Raw genomic sequence first — 18,482 nt, forward strand, 5'->3', positions numbered from 1 at the left:
GCTAAGCAATGGACACTATGTTTATTTCAATGAACTGAATAGAGTGAAAGATTATGAGTCATGGGGGCATGGAGAGTGCGTGTATTAACAGCGCTTGGTTTATTTTTTTAGTTGCTAATACTGTTTGATAGATTATAAATGCTTTGTTAATCATATAATATGACTTTTGCTGTAATTGTAATGTTTAGCATATTTTTGTTGCCGCTTTGTTAATACACTGGTACCTCAGGTTACAAACACTTTGTACTCCACTAACCTGGAAGTAGTACCTTGGGCTGAGAACTTAGCCCCAGGATGAGAACGGAAATCGCGCACCAGCAGGAAAGCGCGCCTCAGGTGCCACTGTTGTGTTTTCTAGGCTGTAATTGTTTTTACTGATGATTTGTTAGGCTGAAAGAGCTGCTCAATGCCCCAGTGCTGGGTCTGAATACAAAACACTCTGAAAACTTGGGGAACCTGCAGCCCAGACCTCCTACAAACCCAAAGGAGCAGCAATCTTATCTCCTTCAGAAATGTTACTAAAAATAGCCTAACTGCATGGACAAGAGTCAATGTGAAAGCTGTGCAAACATTCTTTCTTCTCTTCTCTCCATTCTGGGAGATTAGACGACTTCCAGGTGCACACAGGACTCTGCATTCTCAGTGAGGCCAGTTTGAGAGAAGAGAACATGCTGTGGCTGGGTTGCAGTTTGCTGCTGGCGGCTCTTGCAGGTACAACCCCCCCCCCCCAAATCTGGACAGTTTATCTGCCCAAGAATAGAAGAAGAAGAAGAAGAAGAAGAGTTTGGATTTGATATCCCGCCTTTCACTCCCTTTAAGGAGTCTCAAAGCGGCTAACATTCTCCTTTCCCTTCCTCCCCCACAACAAACACTCTGTGAGGTGAGTGGGGCTGAGAGACTTCAGAGAAGTGTGACTGGCCCAAGGTCACCCAGCAGCTGCATGTGGAGGAGCGGAGACGCGAACCCGGTTCCCCAGATTAGGAGTCTACCGCTCTTAACCACTACACCACACTGGCTCTCCATAGTCATGAAATGTTGGGTGAGGATGAACAAAACTGCAGTACAGAAGCTGGAATGCAAATCCACGGCCATCAATCCAGAAGAGGGCTAAGATTTCAGGGTGCAAGTAGAGGTGTCCTGGCAACAGAGGAGGGGAAGGAGAACCAGGCAGTTAAGCCAGGAAACAGAAATGCAGGCGGGCTATCACCATTGTCAGTCATACTCAGATTTAACCCACTGATATTAATGGGCATGCCTAATTTAAGTCCACTGATTTCAGTGGGACTACTTTGAGTATTACTTAGTTGGATACAACCCAAAAACCCACTCTCTACACTGACCATTCAGACTATTCACCCAGCCTCACTTTATTAACTGAATTTGTTCTGTAACAGTGTGTGAAACTGACATATCCCTAAGCAACTTGGTCCCAACGTACCATGAGACCCCAAAGTACTTACTTTCCAACTTGACCACCCAGATCTGTTGATGGGGCGCTTCTGTTGGTCTCCTCACCCCAATGAACCCTGAGGTTTAGCTGGACGTCATTAGGGATTGAGCCTTTGGTGTGGCAGCCGCTGCCCTGTGGAACTCCCTGCCACCAAGAGCCACCCCTCCCTTCAGACATCTTTTGAAAACTTTAATGTTTAGAGAAGCCTTTGTAACATGTATCTTATTTCATAGTATTGTAGAGTTGGTAGGGACCCCTAGGGTCATCTAGTTCAATCCCCTGCCATGCAGGAATCTCAACTCTGTTAACTAATTAGTATTTATTGGCATTTTAATGATGTTTTCATGCTGATTTTATTCTCATATATAATAATACACATATGCAGTACATATATATGGTGGTAAGAAAATAAATTAACAGCTCATATCAGAATAATCAAAAGCAGTCAGTTATTTGGGCTGATTGTACAAAGAGGAAATGTCACTATTACATGGGGCAAACCAGCAGTGTACTATATAGTTACTTGTTATAGTTACTGTTTTGGAATAGTCTACAATAATACATTATGATCTTTCCTGTGGTTTAAAACTGTGGCTTTTATTTTAGCAGTATGAGTGATGGTATGTAGAACTCTGGCAGAAATTAATCAGGAACAGTTGCCAGCCACACTTACTTGCAATATGAGACCAATAATTCAGAGGATTCCTATGCAGGGAGATGGAGTTGGAAAGCAGGATATGGTGGCAAAAAGTTGAGCCTTTGTTTACTAGCAGGAAGAGATTGCATGCAGCGCCCTCATCTAGCTACCGTAGTCTGGCTGACAGATGTCATGGGATAGACTGGATACCATTTCCTGAGTTCACGAGGCCACATTGCATTTTAGCATGTTCCTAACCATTGAAGAAGTCTTGATTTTTTCCTCTACCAATTATATATTGAGCTGTTGCAGCTGCTGAGAAGTTGGTTGGTAGTGCCAAGTGCCAACAAGATTCTGTGCCATGGCAAGTCTCCCTCCAGTCAGTGCACCATGTCTGCAGTGGGGCCCTCATCAGCCAAGAATGGGTGTTGTCCTCAGCTCAGTGCAGCAGGAGGTGGGTATAAGCCTGCTTCACACCCTTTGCACACAATCTGTCTCCCACAGGGAATAAAGTCCATTCTCTGCTGTTGGCTGCTCTGTTCTCATTTGAAACAGGAGGGCAACTTCTGCATTTGCCTGCCTGCCTACAAGAATCCTTGAGGGTGAGCAAGGAATCTTTCAACCCAGGCTGAGGCAGAAAAACTCTAGGGAGAACACTATTGACCCACCTGCTCTTCTTCCAGCAGCCCAGATCACATGGAGGTCTGGCTTGGCCTACAAGTCCCTGAGACTCTTCCTAAGGAGAAGCAACAGGTCATTGCTGCTGCCAAGCTGGTCCCTCATAAGCAGTTCAACAACTACACACTGGACTATGACATCATGCTCATCAAGCTTGCACAACCAGCTGTCCTGGGTGAGCTAGTGCAGCCCATCAGTTTGCCCAGCCAATGTGCCATAGCTGGGACCCAGTGCCTGGCTTCAGAATGGATCAGCAGCAACTGTGAGTACAGAGAGGGTGGTGCTGAGAGACTAACCAGGACCAGCAACAACTGTGACAGACTGGAGCAGGGGGCTGCTGGAAGATGCCCCTCTTCGTAGCCGTGGGGGATTATGGTGGGGACACGCAAGGGGGCACTGAAGTTCCTTAGTGAAGCATGGGATAAATGACACCATGCAAAAAGGGAAGGGTAGATGAACGGCAAATGGTGGGAGGGAGGCACCAACAATTCATTGTACTATGATAGATTCATGGCAGGTGGCAGTGCCCCCTTGAAGCAGAAAGAGCTCAAGGAGAGAGGGGTGAGGCCTGAGCATAAGAGTCTCCCTCCTGCCTTGCCCCAGGCAGCTGCTCAGGATCAACATATTTTGGGCTTACAGCTGATGGAACAGACAACCTTCTGCAGTGCTCCTACCTTCCAGTCACATCTGATGCCACTTGCAACAATGTCTACCCAGGACGGTTCACTGACAGGATGCTTTGTGCTGGACAGCTGGACAGCAGCCAAGATGCCTGCAAGGTGAGGCTCTTCTCTTTTTACTGGCAAGTCCAAGTCCAGTGATTGGGGGGGGGGGGCAGACAAGCAGAGGCATACCTTGACTCCCTTGTGATCTTGGCCAGAAGCTGTATCAGTACATGTGAAGCTGGGAGAGACCATGGACCAGAAACTCCAAAAGTTTGCTTTTTGTCACCTTTCATGCTCTGCCTGTGATTTCCTCCATGACCACCAGGACTGCTCTTCTTCCTCTCTCCCTCCCTCTCTCCCTGCAACTCTCACCTGCTGTCTCTATCTTTCTTCTATCCAAGCGCCACTTGGCACTAAACTCACAGTTCCAATAGCACCACTGGCCAACCTGGGAGATGGTCCTGCAGGGCTGATGAGATGGGTGCCTAGAGGAGCCTGCATGCCTTGCCTGGCCTCCCAGATGGGCATGTGTGCTCCTAGCCACTCCAAGCCATGGGTGAGAGGTGTGGTTTTGGTGGCCCCCGGAGCCTGCACTTTTTGGTGGGAGGTAAGGTTGTATAGGTGTCCCTGACTTTGAGTTCAGTAACATGGTCTAATTATGTGCATCCACACACACCATATAGATGAATGCTTCCCTTCAGACTAGAGCTGTCTCCAACCAAATCACTCACAAGCATTCTCCATAGGCAGGCTAGTAGCTTACTGGCCAGACATTAACCAGAACTAAACAACAAAGCATAATATATTTGAAAAGTACAATAAAAAGCCATGTGCCAAATCCTCCCCATATCAAAGTTAAATAGCATTTATGTCATCCCCACATTCTTGAGAGGGACAGAGGGGCTGTAAGCGCAAGCGCACACCCACCCCAACGGGAAGGGAAATTCTCCAGCTGCAAGAGCCAACCTCTTGGGACCACTCAGGGGGTACTTGTGGCTGGGGAAAGCCTCACACAGCTCCCTCTCTCCTGCTGCAGGCAGTGCTTCAGGGCCTGAGAGTTCAAATAACGACAGTGAGAAATTGTCATGATTTGCTCCTGTCCCCTGGAGAGTCCCAAAGCTGTTGTCTATGTCTTAGGGAGATGTGGGCAGCCCCTTGGTGTGTGAAGAAGCCCTCCAAGGACTGCTGTCCTGGAAGAAAAGCTGCAGTGAAGAGAACCGGCTGGGGCTGTACACCAAGGTCTGCATCTTTGAAGACTGGATCCACTACACAATTGCCAGCAACTGAAGAGCAATAAAGCCAGATTGAGCTCTGACCCGGTATCTCGCTGCTCTGAGAAAGACCCTGTGATCTGGCACCACCAGCAATGCAATGACTGTACAGGCCTGGCTACTGTGGAAGAGAAGGCTTCTAGGAAGTCTACCCCCCAGTCTGCCCACCACCAGAGGGGTCATGGCTGAGGCAAGGGAGCAGAATCAAATGATTTGCTCCCTCACTCCTCAGCTTCCGGCACACCTCCTGGAATGGCTTGATTTCACATTATGGTAGATGTTGGTTAGGGTTTACCATGTAGGTGAGGGAATATGTTAACTATATTTTATTCCTCCACAAACCTGACCAACAGACAAAACATCAGCTTATTGCTTGTGTTTAGAAGCACAGTGCCAAGCATCTTAAACAGTAAAAACAAAAGCCTTTAGGCTGATCTCCCCTTCTGTTACCCTGTTTATTATAGAAACAGGCCACCGACTGAAAAGTATGGTTAAAACATATAGTTTACTCACAGTCAAGCACCTGTCCTTAGCAACAACAGCAGTAAAAATAAATGCAGGTAAAATACTTGTATTTACAGTGAAAGCAGCCTCAGGCATGAGAGAGAGAGAGAAGGAACAGAAAATACTTCTTTTCTTCTTCCCTCCCAAGAGAGGAGGGGAAATGAAATAACACAGAGCCTTCTCTACCAATTGCATTGATCTGAGTCCACCTAACAGCAATACTGCTCTGTGATTTTAATCCCCACACTTGCTTACTAGTAAGAATATGCATTTTTAGATTTGATTTCTAAACTCCCACAATATTTACTCCATGGAGCAGTTTCGTTAGCATCCCAGCCTTCCATGGCCTAACACAGTCAAAGCTCCATGAAAGAACCTACCACACCAGCACCCACCTAGAGCTGGCTCTGAAGTCTGCCTGTTTGTGAAGTGAGGCCCTTGGGGTGCTCAGAGGCCCGACCCCTCCAACGAATGTAAGTTGCAGAGCTGCTGATTTCCATACCCCCTAAGGTACCCATTTCACACACCCCTCGGTGACGTCACTGTTTCTGCCAAGAAAGTGCCTGGTAGGTTGAGGCACAACCTCTTCAGTTCTTTGCTCTTCGTCAAAACTGGCTATCAGTTGTACTTAAGGAAGCCATCCAACAGTCCCTTGCCTAGCCCCCTGGGCCACCTCACCAGCTTCTTACAGACATCTCAGTTCTGTTTTCCCATCATTGCCAACCACAGAGATGCCAACTGAGAGTGCCCACAAATGGCAAGTTTAGTAGAGTGTGCTCATACGCTATGTCACTGCACTGAATGGTGCCCAAAGCAGCCTGAAACAAAGACCAACTGATCCTTGGAGGTTGCTAGTGCTGCTGAAAGCTCTTAACTCTGCCCCTTGATAAAAACAGGGTTATGACAGGAGGGATGCATTCCATTGTCTCTGCAGGCAAGGGCAGAGGAAGGGGGTGCGGTGGGTGTGTGCCACCCTGGGCGTCACCACTGAGGAGGGTGACAAAATGCTGGGAGGCACTCCCCACAGGGCCTGCAGCATGCCCAAGCCACCAGTGGTCAGGACCTCATTAGCAGGACCGGTGGTCAGGGATGATGGGCCTTGTACTCCCACAACATTGGGTGACCCAAGGTGGAGAAAGGCTGCTCTGCACTGACTGGCAACCACTCTCTTTCTCACACAGGGCAGAGATACCTGGGTGCATTGGGTTCGCTGATGTGTTTGGTGCAGAAGTTTCCCCTACGCAGGTCGCTCTCTGTGGTCTTTGTGGTCTTTAAGAACAGGCAATTCCACTGCCAGTCCTTTAGCAAACACACAGGGCAGAAGTGAAACCAAGTGAATCATCTGAAGCAAACTTAACAATAATACAAGGCTATGGTTATATGCACACTAACTTGAAATGAATTTTGTTGAGATCAATGTGACATTTTGGAACCTAGGTGAAACTATCCTGAAACGGGCAAGTCAGCATAGAGGACTCTCTCTCTTTTTTTGTCTTTTCTCTTTACATGGAATGGCTGCAGGTCTGTCCTGCACATTTTTCTGGAAGCAAGTCCCAAATTTATGGGTTCAGGGAAAGGCCCAAATCTATGCCAATCTAGGCTATTTGCCACAGAAAGGCCTTCATTTGGCACCAACACCCAAGCTAAACACTCTCAGTTTGCCTCAGATTCTAGAGAATTGTAGGCTTCAGAGATCCCCAAGGGTCATCCAGCCCACCCCCTGCAATGCAGGAAGTACACTTTGATTGCAACTGACACTCACTCACCGTTGCTCACGAGCACCAGAAGCAGGTGTTGTCCCTTTCCAACGAAAACCCAATCTGTTTTTGGAGATTTCCTGATCTGCACACACCTCCTCAGGTTGGGCAGGTGGCCATGTTTCCATTTCACTATTTCATGAAAAGTATGTGTTGTTTGATTGTGGAACAAAAAACCTCAAAGCAGTTTACAAAACCAGCAAAAGCACAGGCAAGCGCAGCACAACTGTATGGTGCGAGGCAGGTTAGGCTGGGAGGAAATAACTGGCTGCGGAGATTCTCAAGCCCAGAAGGAAGCTAGGCTGATCATGCTGATCATAACCAATTTTCTCCAGCACATACTTCACCCCTTCATAGTTCTCCTTCAGTGTACTCGAGTGAGCCAGGGGTTTTGATCCCCCAACTTTATGCTTTGCCACACCAATTTATGGAAGATTTCGAGGTTTTATGGCTTCAAACTGATCCCTTTTCGACATAATCACCCAGAACTATCGAACCTGAATACTTCTTGTCATTAAAATAATCATTTCCAATCAAAACAATTATTCGACATGGCAAGATGAGCTTGAGCTCTTGGTACAGCAAACTAAATATGACATAATAGGCATCACTGAAACCTGGTGGGATAAGTCCCACAATTGGAATGTAATAATGGGGGGATACAATCTATTTCGGAGAAACAGACCAGACAAGAAAGGAGAAGGAGTGGTGTTATATGTCAGGGATGTGTATACCTGTGAAGAGATCCAAGATTTAGAACCTCAAAACCAAAGTGAGAGCATTTGGGTCAAAATTAAGGGAGAGAAGAATAACAGAGACCTCATTGTGGGAGTTTACTATAGATCCCCAAGCCAAACGGAGGACATAGATGATGCCTTCCTGGAACAGATGGCCAAGCATGCAAAAGGAAGGGAGATAGTAGTAATGGGGGACTTCAATTACCCGGATATTTGTTGGATGTCAAACTCAGCCAAGAGCATGAGGTCAAACAGATTCCTCACTGGCCTTGCAGGCAACTTCATTGTCCAGAAAGTGGGAGAAGCAACAAGAGGATCAGCCATTTTAGATCTGGTTCTAACCAATGTTGATGACCTGGTTAGTGGGGTAGAAGTGGAAGGATCATTAGGCGCGAGTGATCATGCTCTTCTGAAGTTTACTATACAGCGGAAAGGAGCAGCCAAGCATACTAGGACTCAATTTCTTGACTTTAAGAAAGCCGACTTCATAAAACTTAGGGAAGTGCTGGGTGAGATCCCATGGACAGTAATACTAAAAGGAAAGGGAGTTCATGATGGCTGGGAGTTTGTTAAGAGGGAGATAGTAAAAGCACAACGTCAGGCAATACCAATGAGACGGAAACATGGAAGGTGCCTAAAGAAGCCAGGGTGGCTATCTAAAGAACTTTTAACTGAGTTAAGATTTAAAAAGGATGTGTACAAAAAATGGAAAAGGGGGGCGTCAAGGGGAATTGGGGTTGCTTGTGTGTAAACCTCCAGCTGTTCCAAACTGCTTATGGGGTGGTTGTGTCTTCCCCTGACTGAGCAGCCCTTGGCGCTGCTGCTCAGTCGCTAGCAGAATCCATGAGTGGGCGTCTCCTAAATTTCCTCCAGCATAAGAATTCCTTAACGGACAACATCCGCCTCGCCTCTCTGCGCGGAAGCCTTCTGCGCAGAGTGGGTGTGCCGAGTGGTGGTCCTCCACCCTCCTCACCGACTTCACTGGAAGAGTCTCGGAGCCTCAACTCCGAGATGCTCTCTCCCTCTCCCTTCTTCCTGGTGTCACCTGGACTTCCTTCCCCAGATGACGTTCTCTCTCTTCCCTTACTCGTTCCCTCTCCTGCAGAATCTGGGCGCCTCGCCTCTCCCCTCTGCTCTGATGTCAGTTCCCTGACAGGGGGAAACCACCAAAGAGGAATTCAAACAAATAGCCAGCACATGTAGACACAAAGTCAGAAAAGCTAAAGCACAGAATGAACTCAGGCTTGCTAGAGAGGTTAAAAGCAACAAAAAAGGCTTTTATGGGTATGTCCATAGCAAAAGGAAGAACAAAGAAACAGTGGGGTCACTCAGAGGAGATGGTGAAATGCAAACAGGGGACACAGAAAGGGCTGAACTCCTCAATGCCTTCTTTGTCTCAGTCTTCTCCGATAAAGAAAACAATGCCCGACCTGAAGAATTTGGAGCAAATGATTCAGCAGAGGAAACACAGCCCAGAATAACTAAGGAGATAGTACAAGAATACTTGGCTAGTTTAGATGTATTCAAGTCTCCAGGGCCAGATGAACTGCATCCAAGAGTATTAAAAGAACTGGCAGATGTGATCCCAGAACCACTGGCAGTCATCTTTGAGAATTCCTGGAGAACAGGCGAAGTCCCGGCAGACTGGAGGAGGGCAAATGTTGTCCCTATTTTCAAAAAGGGGAAAAGAGAGGACCCAAATAATTACCGCCCAGTCAGTCTGACATCAATACCAGGGAAGATTCTGGAGCAGATCATTAAGCAAACAGTCTGTGAGCACCTAGAAAGGAATGCTGTGATCACCAATAGTCAGCATGGATTTCTGAAAAATAAGTCATGTAAGACTAACCTGATCTGGTTTTTTGACAGAATTACAAGCCTGGTAGATGAAGGGAACGCAGTGGATGTAGCCTACCTTGATTTCAGCAAGGCATTTGACAAGGTGCCCCATGATATTCTTGTAAAGAAGCTGGTAAAATGCGGTCTTGACTATGCTACCACTCAGTGGATTTGTAACTGGCTGACTGACCGAACCCAAAGGGTGCTCATCAATGGTTCCTCTTCATCCTGGAGAAGAGTGACTAGTGGGGTGCCACAGGGTTCTGTCTTGGGCCCGGTCTTATTCAACATCTTTATCAACGACTTGGATGATGGACTCAAGGGCATCCTGATCAAATTTGCAGATGACACCAAACTGGGAGCGGTGGCTAACACCCCAGAGGACAGGATCACACTTCAAAACGACCTTGACAGATTAGAGAACTGGGCAAAAACAAACAAGATGAATTTTAACAGAGAGAAATGTAAAGTATTGCACTTGGGCAGTACTTGAGAGCAGTACACGTGAAAAGGATCTAGGAGTCTTGGTTGACCACAAACTTGACATGAGCCAACAGTGTGACGCGGCAGCTAAAAAAGCCAATGCAATTCTGGGCTGCATCAATAGGAGTATAGCATCTAGATCAGTGTTTCCCAACCACTGTTCCGCGGCACACTAGTGTGCCGCGAGATGTTGCCTGGTGTGCCGCGAGATGTTGCCTGGAGGGAGGCGGGCGAGTCGGGCGGCAAGAGGCGGGACGGCGGCGGCGAGGAGAGGCCGCCCAGCGCGGGGCTCTCGCTGTCTGCCTGCCTGGCTGCCTGCGAGCTCGACGGGCAGCGCCTCCGTCCGCAGCGCCCGCCTCGCGGCTCTCATTCCCTGCCCCTGCCAAAGCTCACCCAGCCAAGCCGCGCTCTCCTTCCTGCCTCGCTTTGCTGCCTCCTCCCCCCACCCCCAAAGCTTGGAGGTTCCCCGGCAAGGGGGAGGGAAAAAAATTGAAACTTACACTTTCGTGCGTCCCTCCCGGCGTGACGCTGCGCGCTGACGTCACAGGGCTGTAATGGTGGTGTGCCTCGAGATTTTTTTCATCAAACAAGTGTGCCTTTGCCCAAAAAAGGTTGGGAAACACTGATCTAGATCAAGGGAAGTAATAGTGCCACTGTATTCTGCTCTGGTCAGACCTCACCTGGAGTACTGTGTCCAGTTCTGGGCACCACAATTCAAGAGGGACACTGACAAACTGGAACGTGTCCAGAGGAGGGCAACCAAAATGGTCAAAGGCCTGGAAACGATGCCTTATGAAGAACGGCTAAGGGAGCTGGGCATGTTTAGCCTGGAGAAGAGGAGGTTAAGGGGTGATATGATAGCCATGTTCAAATATATTAAAGGATGTCACATAGAGGAGGGAGAAAGGTTGTTTTCTGCTGCTCCAGAGAAGCAGACACGGAGCAATGGATCCAAACTACAAGAAAGAAGATTCCACCTAAACATTAGGAAGAACTTCCTGACAGTAAGAGCTGTTCGACAGTGGAATTTGCTGCCAAGGAGTGTGGTGGAGTCTCCAACTTTGGAGGTCTTTAAGCAGAGGCTTGACAACCATATGTCAGGAGAGCTCTGATGGTGTTTCCTGCTTGGCAGGGGGTTGGACTCGATGGCCCTTGTGGTCTATTCCAACTCTATGATTCTATGGTGGGCAAACCTGTAAGACAATTAAATTGCAAGTGATAAGGAGGAGGAGCCGGGACAAATGTTACTTTTGTAGGCTGTTGAGCGCCAGCAGCCCAGTGTTTTGATGTGTGCAGGGTCCCAACCCTGTATTGCTGCTGAAGTGGCAGCCCCGATACTGAACGAGTGCCTGGAATATTCCTGGGGACTAACACCACAAGCAGATAAGGCTTTGCGTAAGAACAGCAAAACAGGCTTGAGCCCAGGAGTCAGCCTCTTTTGGCCTTAGGCCCGCCGTCCATTGTCCTCCCTGGCCGAGGGCGGGTCAAAGGCCAGCTCAAGCAGGTGGGTGGCACCCGCCCAGGTGAGCCTCGCTCGGTGCCACAAACCCTGCCCACCTGTGGGGAAGGGAGGGCGGATATTGTCAAGGAGCAGCCCTCCCTTCCTTCAGAGATCTTTGGAAAGCTTTGTTGGTTTGCTTAAACAGGCATCATGATTTTAACCAATGAGTATTGCTTGATATTTATTGACATTTTCATGGATCTTTTGTTGATTCTCCCTTCTTCATTTCCCCACTTGCTATATTGCTACAAAGGGACGCGGGTGGCGCTGTGCGTTAAACCACAGAGCCTAGGGCTTGCCGATCAGAAGGTCAGCTTCACCTGGAAACCCTGATTCCCCTCCTCTGCTACCGTTCTACATTAAGAACACAAGAAGAGGCTTCTGCATCAGGCCCCTCAGAATACTGCTTGTTAGTTAGATTTATTGCTTTATAGTTCGGCGTCCAGCACGCTTCCCCCTGCGAGCCTCTGCAGGTCGTGTTGAAAGGGCAGTAAAACAAGTCCCACACGTTTCTTCTGTCCTAATGTCCCTTTATTTGCTCAAAAGTAGCATATTTACAATTCATAAAGACCATCAGATTGTAGCTGCATTTTCTCAGCGTCCTTCTCTCTCAGTGCAGCAGCTGAAACAAAACTGCTTTCACTTTCCACTCAGCTCACAGCATTCCAAGCAGCTTTCTTCACGTCCTGGCTTACTTCCCTTGTAAGCGCCTCCTCTCAGCCTCGAGACACAGAAGGTTAACCCTTCACTACACCCAACACTGCTGCCCTACGATAGAGGGGACCTGGGTTTCCAGGTGAAGCTTGGCAGAACTGAATGGAGCATTTTCCAAAACCTTGCCCCAGCCTTTTGCCTCGCAGCCATGCTCAGCTCCGTGCCCCTCTGTCTATGGAGTGCAACCTTCTTCCACCTCAATCAGGCCTTATATCTCATGATGGTTGCTTAAGAACAGAAGAAAAGGCTGTGCTGGGTCAAGCCAATGACCCATCTCGTCCAGCCTCCTGTTCTCACAGTGACCAACTGGATGGCCGTGGGAAACCAGCACCCAAGAACATGAGCCCTCCCCGCTCCTGAGGTTTCCAGCAACTGCGATTCAGAAGCATGGAGGCAGAGCAAAGCATTTCGCATGCGCAGAGGTATTTGTCTGCTTGCGCGTGTGAGGAAACGCTTGTATCGGGTGGTCCGCCAGAAACAAAAGGGTCTCCTTGGGCTCAGGTCAGGAGCAAATGCAAGGAGCAGGTGTGGCAACAAGAGAGCACTCAACAAAATACCCCCCAACCCCCCCCCCCCCGGGGTAGACTTTGGTGATATGGCGCCCTGAGCTAGGAAACAGCAGGGCTTGAGCTGACCTCTTTGAATTCCGAGGTGCCGGAAGAGAGCCCAGCTTCCATCTGCTGTAAGGCCTATTATGGGCTGGCATTGAAGTCACAGTGGCCTCTGCCAAAGCTGGCTTCTTCGAAGTACATTTACAAGCCATTCTGAGGCTGCCTACCCAGAAGCTCAAAAGTGGTTACAACTTCTTCTTTTTTTACAATTATATTTTATTGTTTCAATATTTTAAAAATCATTTACAGTCAAAACACAATTTTGACTTTTCTCTTAATTTCCGTCAACTTCCCACCCTGTTTTCCATGGAGTTGTTGTTTCTCTCCAGCTGCACCCCGTCTTCTGTTTGTCAAATCATAACCCCAGTATTATAATCCAATTACTTACGTTGCTCATAGCTCAAATCCTCCTTACGAGTTCAGCGTACTATAATCCAAAAAAGGCCTATTTGTCCATAAAACTGCTAATTTTGCTAGTTCTACATAGTCCATTATCTCACTTATCCCTTCTATGGAACTTCTTTTTTCTTCCATTTCAGCGCATATAGAATCCTAGCTGCTGCTGTTACATATAGACACATCTTTAACTAATTATATCGAATAGCAGGTCACCACAACCAAAAACTGCAGTATCTAGCTCACCATTGCAATGATAAACTCTAAAAATATAATTGAGACAAGACAATTTAAGGAAAATTCATCAGAAACTATTCACTTTGGTTGTTGTTAGTGGCTGTGGACATGCCATAACATTACAGCACATGACTCCTTCCCCCCAAGAATCATGGGAACTGTAGTTGACCTCTAAACACAGTGCTATAGATCCCAGTGCAACACATGCCTGGCTTATCCTAGAGATCACTGTGTGCAAAATTTGCGATGCCACTTGAGCCTAATATTTACCCTGCAATGCCAACCACCTTTGCCCAGGACAATATACGACTCCCTGGACTCAGCTCTTCAAAAATTATTAGAATTTGGACTAAGAAACAGGAGCGTTCTGCAAGGAAGAACTGACACAAACTAACTTGATTGTTGGATTTGAACTGGAATGAATACTAAGTAACCAAAATCCCTCTAGAGGGGGTTTTGGGACATTACAAGAATGGCTGAAGGAGGCAAAACTCAAGCAAAATTGGACAGAGTTTTCTTTCTCTTGGGAAAGTTACAAGGCCAAATTGATGTTTTGGCTACCAACGTTGCAACTCTGGACTTAACAGTAAATAAGTTCATTGAATCTGATAAGGATTTGATCCAGGAAGCCCAAGCAGCTGGATAAGAGGAGAAATTTGAGAACTTTGAGAGTGTGGAGAAAGAGACACATGTTGTTTTTGAGGAAAAGGAAGGAGGAGATATTATGTTGCAGATGGCAAAGGAGAGCCAGAGGCCTGACATGATGGTTATAAAGGAAAATAAGAACTTGATGATGAAAATCTGGTCTGAATTGGTGATTGAAGAATGGAGAGGTCTCTCTCTGTGGAGATCTGAAGACCCAAGGATTACAAATTTGATTAAGGTGAAAGTTGGAGCTTTGGGGACATTTGGATTTGAAAGGAGTAAGAAACAAGATTTGGGCTCCACTTTTAAGCATGGAGGTCTGGCTGGAAGAAACATGGATCCTGTTGGGCCAGAGCTTCTCCGAGATCTGGTGTTCAATATTAAGGACTATCAAAAAAACTGGCAGAGAGGAACTGAGAGACAATTAAGAGCCTCGGACTTGAGATCCCCAGGCTTATAGTAGATTAAGACTGATGGACATTTGTTGGGGATTGAAACCGGGAAAGGGGATGGGGTGGGGTTTGGGGATCCAAAGGGTGTATAATTATAATTTGTCTTTTTATTTTTATTCTGTTTTGTTATTTGTATGAAAAATGGGGAATTCATGGAAGGGAATTTGGGTTGACTTTAGAAAAAGGATTTAAGAATGAGTACTGATGTATAAATTTTGATGTTTATAAGGTAAAATCGGTTTTTTATAATGAATTAAACATAAAAAGGTTAAAAAATTGGGGATAAGAACTTGTTGAACTAACAATTTGAACTGGAATATAAGAAGGGGAGGTGTGGGGAAGTCAGGGAAATATGTTATTGAAAAATAAGAATTGTAAACTGTATATGTTTTTCATTTTTCTTTTTCTTTTTTCTTTTTGGCTTTTTAATCTACTAAAATGGAAAATCTTCAATAAATATCTATTAAAAAAAGAAAAGAAACAGGAGCGTTCTGGAAAGAAGGATATTTTAAAAAGACCGGAAAATTAAATTATGAAATGGGGGGAAACTTGGGGAAAATATATTTTAAAAACTCTTCCAAAAATCCCTTTAAAAGAATCAAGTCTTTTTTTAAAAAAAAGTCCTTAAAAAGTATTTAAAAGAATCCTTTCCAAAAAATTAAAAAATTGTACAGTAGCCCCTTAGAGGTAGGGGGAAACAAGAGAGAAGAACGCAGGAACAAGTGAAAGAAGCTTTCTCCCGACAGCCAGAACATGGAAAGGCCTCCCCAAAATTTTTAGTTTGGAATGTATAATTGGCTTTATTGTTTGTATTATGATGTGGCAAGATTTGATTTGATTTGTTATCATTAGAATGTTACTAATGGAGAATTAATTTTAAAAATATTCAATCCATTAAGAAGTTCTTAGTTCATCTTCAGTGAAGGTTTGCCGGATCATAAATCAGCAAATAGAATGTAAATAGAAAAAGAGATGAGCAACCAAAATGGTCAAAGGCCTGGAAACGATGCCTTATGAGGAACGGCTAAGGGAGCTGGGCATGTTTAGCCTGGAGAAGAGGAGGTTAAGGGGTGATATGATAGCCATGTTCAAATATATAAAAGGATGTCACATAGAGGAGGGAGAAAGGTTGTTTTCTGCTGCTCCAGAGAAGCGGACACGGAGCAATGGATCCAAACTACAAGAAAGAAGATTCCACCTAAACATTAGGAAGAACTTCCTGACAGTAAGAGCTGTTCGACAGTGGAATTTGCTGCCAAGGAGTGTGGTGGAGTCTCCTACTTTGGAGGTCTTTAAGCAGAGGCTTGACAACCATATGTCAGGAGTGCTCTGATGGTGTTTCCTGCTTGGCAGGGGGTTGGACTCGATGGCCCTTGTGGTCTCTTCCTACTCTATGATTCTATGATTCTATGATTCTATGATTCTATGATTCTATGATTCTATGATTCTAAGAGGTCTCCTTTCCACTGACATCATCATTCCTTCATGTTGTCATAGTGCTGTGACCTCATGTCTCCAGGGGCTTGGCGGCCGTTAGCAACGCTGGTACACAGCAACCTCTTGAAAGAGTGAGTGTGTTTTCTTTTTCTCCCCAAAGTCAGTGTGGTATATTTAGTTTTAATTTGGCATTTGTGTTCCCTTTTAATAAGAATAAGAATAAGAATAAGAATAATGTCAGAGCTGCTTCCAGATCCTAGCTCACAGAGGATCACGCTAGCCAGCAATCATTAAGTAAAAGTCTTTATTGAATTACAGTTTCCATTCTCAAGCTGCTGCGTGCAACTCTACGTCTAGTGGTTAGATCGGCGAAGCTCCGTCTGAGTCTCCGCCCCTTGTGCACCAACTTAATATCCTAGCCCTGCTCCACCTTTTCCGCCTGACTGTTCTCCTCTGGGTCCCTCTGCTCCCCGGGGTCTCTTCCTTCCTGGATTCTTCTGACGCCGACCCCCCGGACCCCCCTGTCTCCTTGCGCCGGGCTTTAGGACCTGGCTCTCTTTCAGGGCTGCCTACTGCGTCACTTTCCTGTGCATTTGAACTTGGCGCGCGCGCCCAACCTTCCACTTTCCGTCTGACCGTTTCTTCGCTCCCCGATGGAGGTGTGGCCACTCCTGACTCATGCCCTCCCCCCTGTTGTGAGCTGCCAGCGCTTGCTCCCTGGCTCCCTTCCTCTTCCCTGCTCTCTGGCGGTGACGCTGGTCCCGATTTCCAACTGCTCTCCTCTGAGTCCCCTCTGGCTCTATCTTCCTGGGGTGCCCCCCTAGACTCCCCCCTTGCCCTGGCCACTGGTGCTCCTTTCTGTGAATCTTCTGATTCACTGGAAAGGCTCGGAGATCTCGGGTCGTCGTCATCACTCATCTTTTCTTCTGCCTCCTCCCCTTCGCTCTCTGTTTCCTCCCTTGCTCTTGCCTCTGCTCCTGAACCCCTGACAAATAAGAATAAGAATTTTTTATTTGTATCCTGCCCTCCCCGGCTGAGGCCGGGCTCAGAGCGGCTAACATCATAAAAAACCCCAGGAAGGACCTTTTAGGCAGAATTTTGTTCCAAAGCCAGAACCATTCAGCTCTTTCAGGAGCTGGCCAGGGTAAAATGGAGAAATTGGACACAGAGGCCTGTTCAGAGCTATTTGTGGTGGTGTCATTACAACCCATGGAATTCCTTACTAATTAAATGTCTCCCTGATTTCACAAGAGGAATAACCATGCTCTATATAGCTCATGTCTGGGAAAAGGTGGTATTTCCCCAAGCTCTTACCATGAGGGTGCAGTAAATGAGAATTGGCCCCTAACAGCTTGCTTGGTTCCCTTCCCTGTACGTTTTAGGCTCACGTTCCCTTTTTCTCTGGGATGCGGTGCAGGCCGTGATTTGGGCTGACTTCCCAGAGAGCCTCTGTTGTAAATAAAAATTGCCCTTTTCCCTTATGGGGTATCAAAGAGCCCATATAGAGTCCTTACATAGGTTCCCTATTGTTAGGAGAAGATAACAGAGGCCAACCAGAGAATATTGAGAAGCAAGGCAGCTAGTAAGCTTGATCTTTATTGATCTGTTGCAACAGGGTGCTCCCCTCACCCGCAGGATAAACGAGGAACCCAGAACAATGGTGCGCAAGGCCTTATATGGACTCTTGAAATTGCCACCCTGTAGACCAAGACCACCCCCTGGAACATCATACATACATCACAGAAGGGGTGTAACCTAAGACCACCCCTCAGATACATCACACCTACATCACAGACAAGGCGGTCTAAACAGAAATTTAATGTTGTTTTTGTCCTTGTTTATCTCCTGTCTGGCAGGTTACTTGATTGGATTGCCTGGGGAGCCTGGCCAGTCTTTTGTAATGATAAATACTTAGTTCCTGGGCCAGGTCACAGGCTCACACCCTATTCAAACACAGACATACCCTTAAGACAGGATTTGTGAAGGAAAAGACAATGGGGAGGCTTTTCCAGTTTGACCTTGCAGAGAAAACATTTGCTCAGTTTAGGAATCAAAATGGCTTCAGGTCGGTCTTCCTGTGCTGATCTATGTACGTGCGCCTATCACACCATCACATGAGCGGTGTGAGTTGTTCAACCGCATTCTAAATGACACACAGCATTACCAAACCAATAAACAGAATATCCAGTCAATCTTCAGTACCTATAAAAGAACTTCAGGGATAAGACCAGAAGCATTAGCCTCATCCTTAGGATCAGAAGCTGAGGCTCCCACAGACGAGAGTTGTTGTTTTCAACACAACAAAGCCACTTCCGAACCTGGCGAGAAGTTGGGGTTGCGGGCTTCATGCCCACTCCATGTGCTCGGGGGCTGCTTCCAGCCCCCGTGAGACCGAGGGAATCCCGGCCGCGTCGTCAACCCAGCCAGCCAGTTGGGTGGCTGGGGGGCGTAGCCTGCCCTATTTGGGG

The 18,482-nt window shown here is 46.8% G+C and overlaps 2 protein-coding genes and 1 long non-coding RNA gene across 6 annotated transcripts in view; 2 read left to right on the forward strand and 1 right to left on the reverse strand.

The window, feature by feature from the left end:
• LOC308586157 (GPI mannosyltransferase 4-like) overlaps positions 1-18,482 on the forward strand; it is a gene marked incomplete at its 3' end in the record, with an annotated part of 49,428 nt that overhangs the window by 21,095 nt on the left and 9,851 nt on the right. The window lies entirely within an intron of this gene.
• Positions 408-4,745, forward strand: LOC308585921 (trypsin-like). Of its 4 annotated transcripts, none has more exons than XM_081192030.1 (5): positions 408-711; positions 2,391-2,541; positions 2,771-3,027; positions 3,369-3,544; positions 4,568-4,745. In XM_081192030.1, the coding sequence occupies exons 1-5, from the start codon at positions 669-671 to the stop codon at positions 4,715-4,717; spliced, it is 777 nt and encodes a 258-aa protein (XP_081048156.1). In that variant the 5' UTR covers positions 408-668; the 3' UTR covers positions 4,718-4,745. The 4 variants fall into 4 exon arrangements, with proteins under 4 accessions (XP_081048156.1, XP_081048157.1, XP_081048158.1 ...); XM_081192031.1 differs by having other exon boundaries at positions 409-711; positions 2,774-3,027; XM_081192032.1 differs by having other exon boundaries at positions 441-711; positions 3,405-3,544.
• On the reverse strand, positions 11,276-13,840 carry LOC308585922. The gene is made up of 3 exons (XR_014007681.1): positions 12,277-13,840; positions 11,684-11,925; positions 11,276-11,635 (listed from the first exon to the last, which is right to left on the reverse strand). It is a non-coding gene; the product is annotated as an uncharacterized lncRNA (long non-coding RNA).

This window comes from Podarcis bocagei (genome assembly GCF_964188305.1).
Source record: "Podarcis bocagei genome assembly, chromosome: 4".
Lineage (NCBI taxonomy): Eukaryota > Metazoa > Chordata > Lepidosauria > Squamata > Lacertidae > Podarcis > Podarcis bocagei.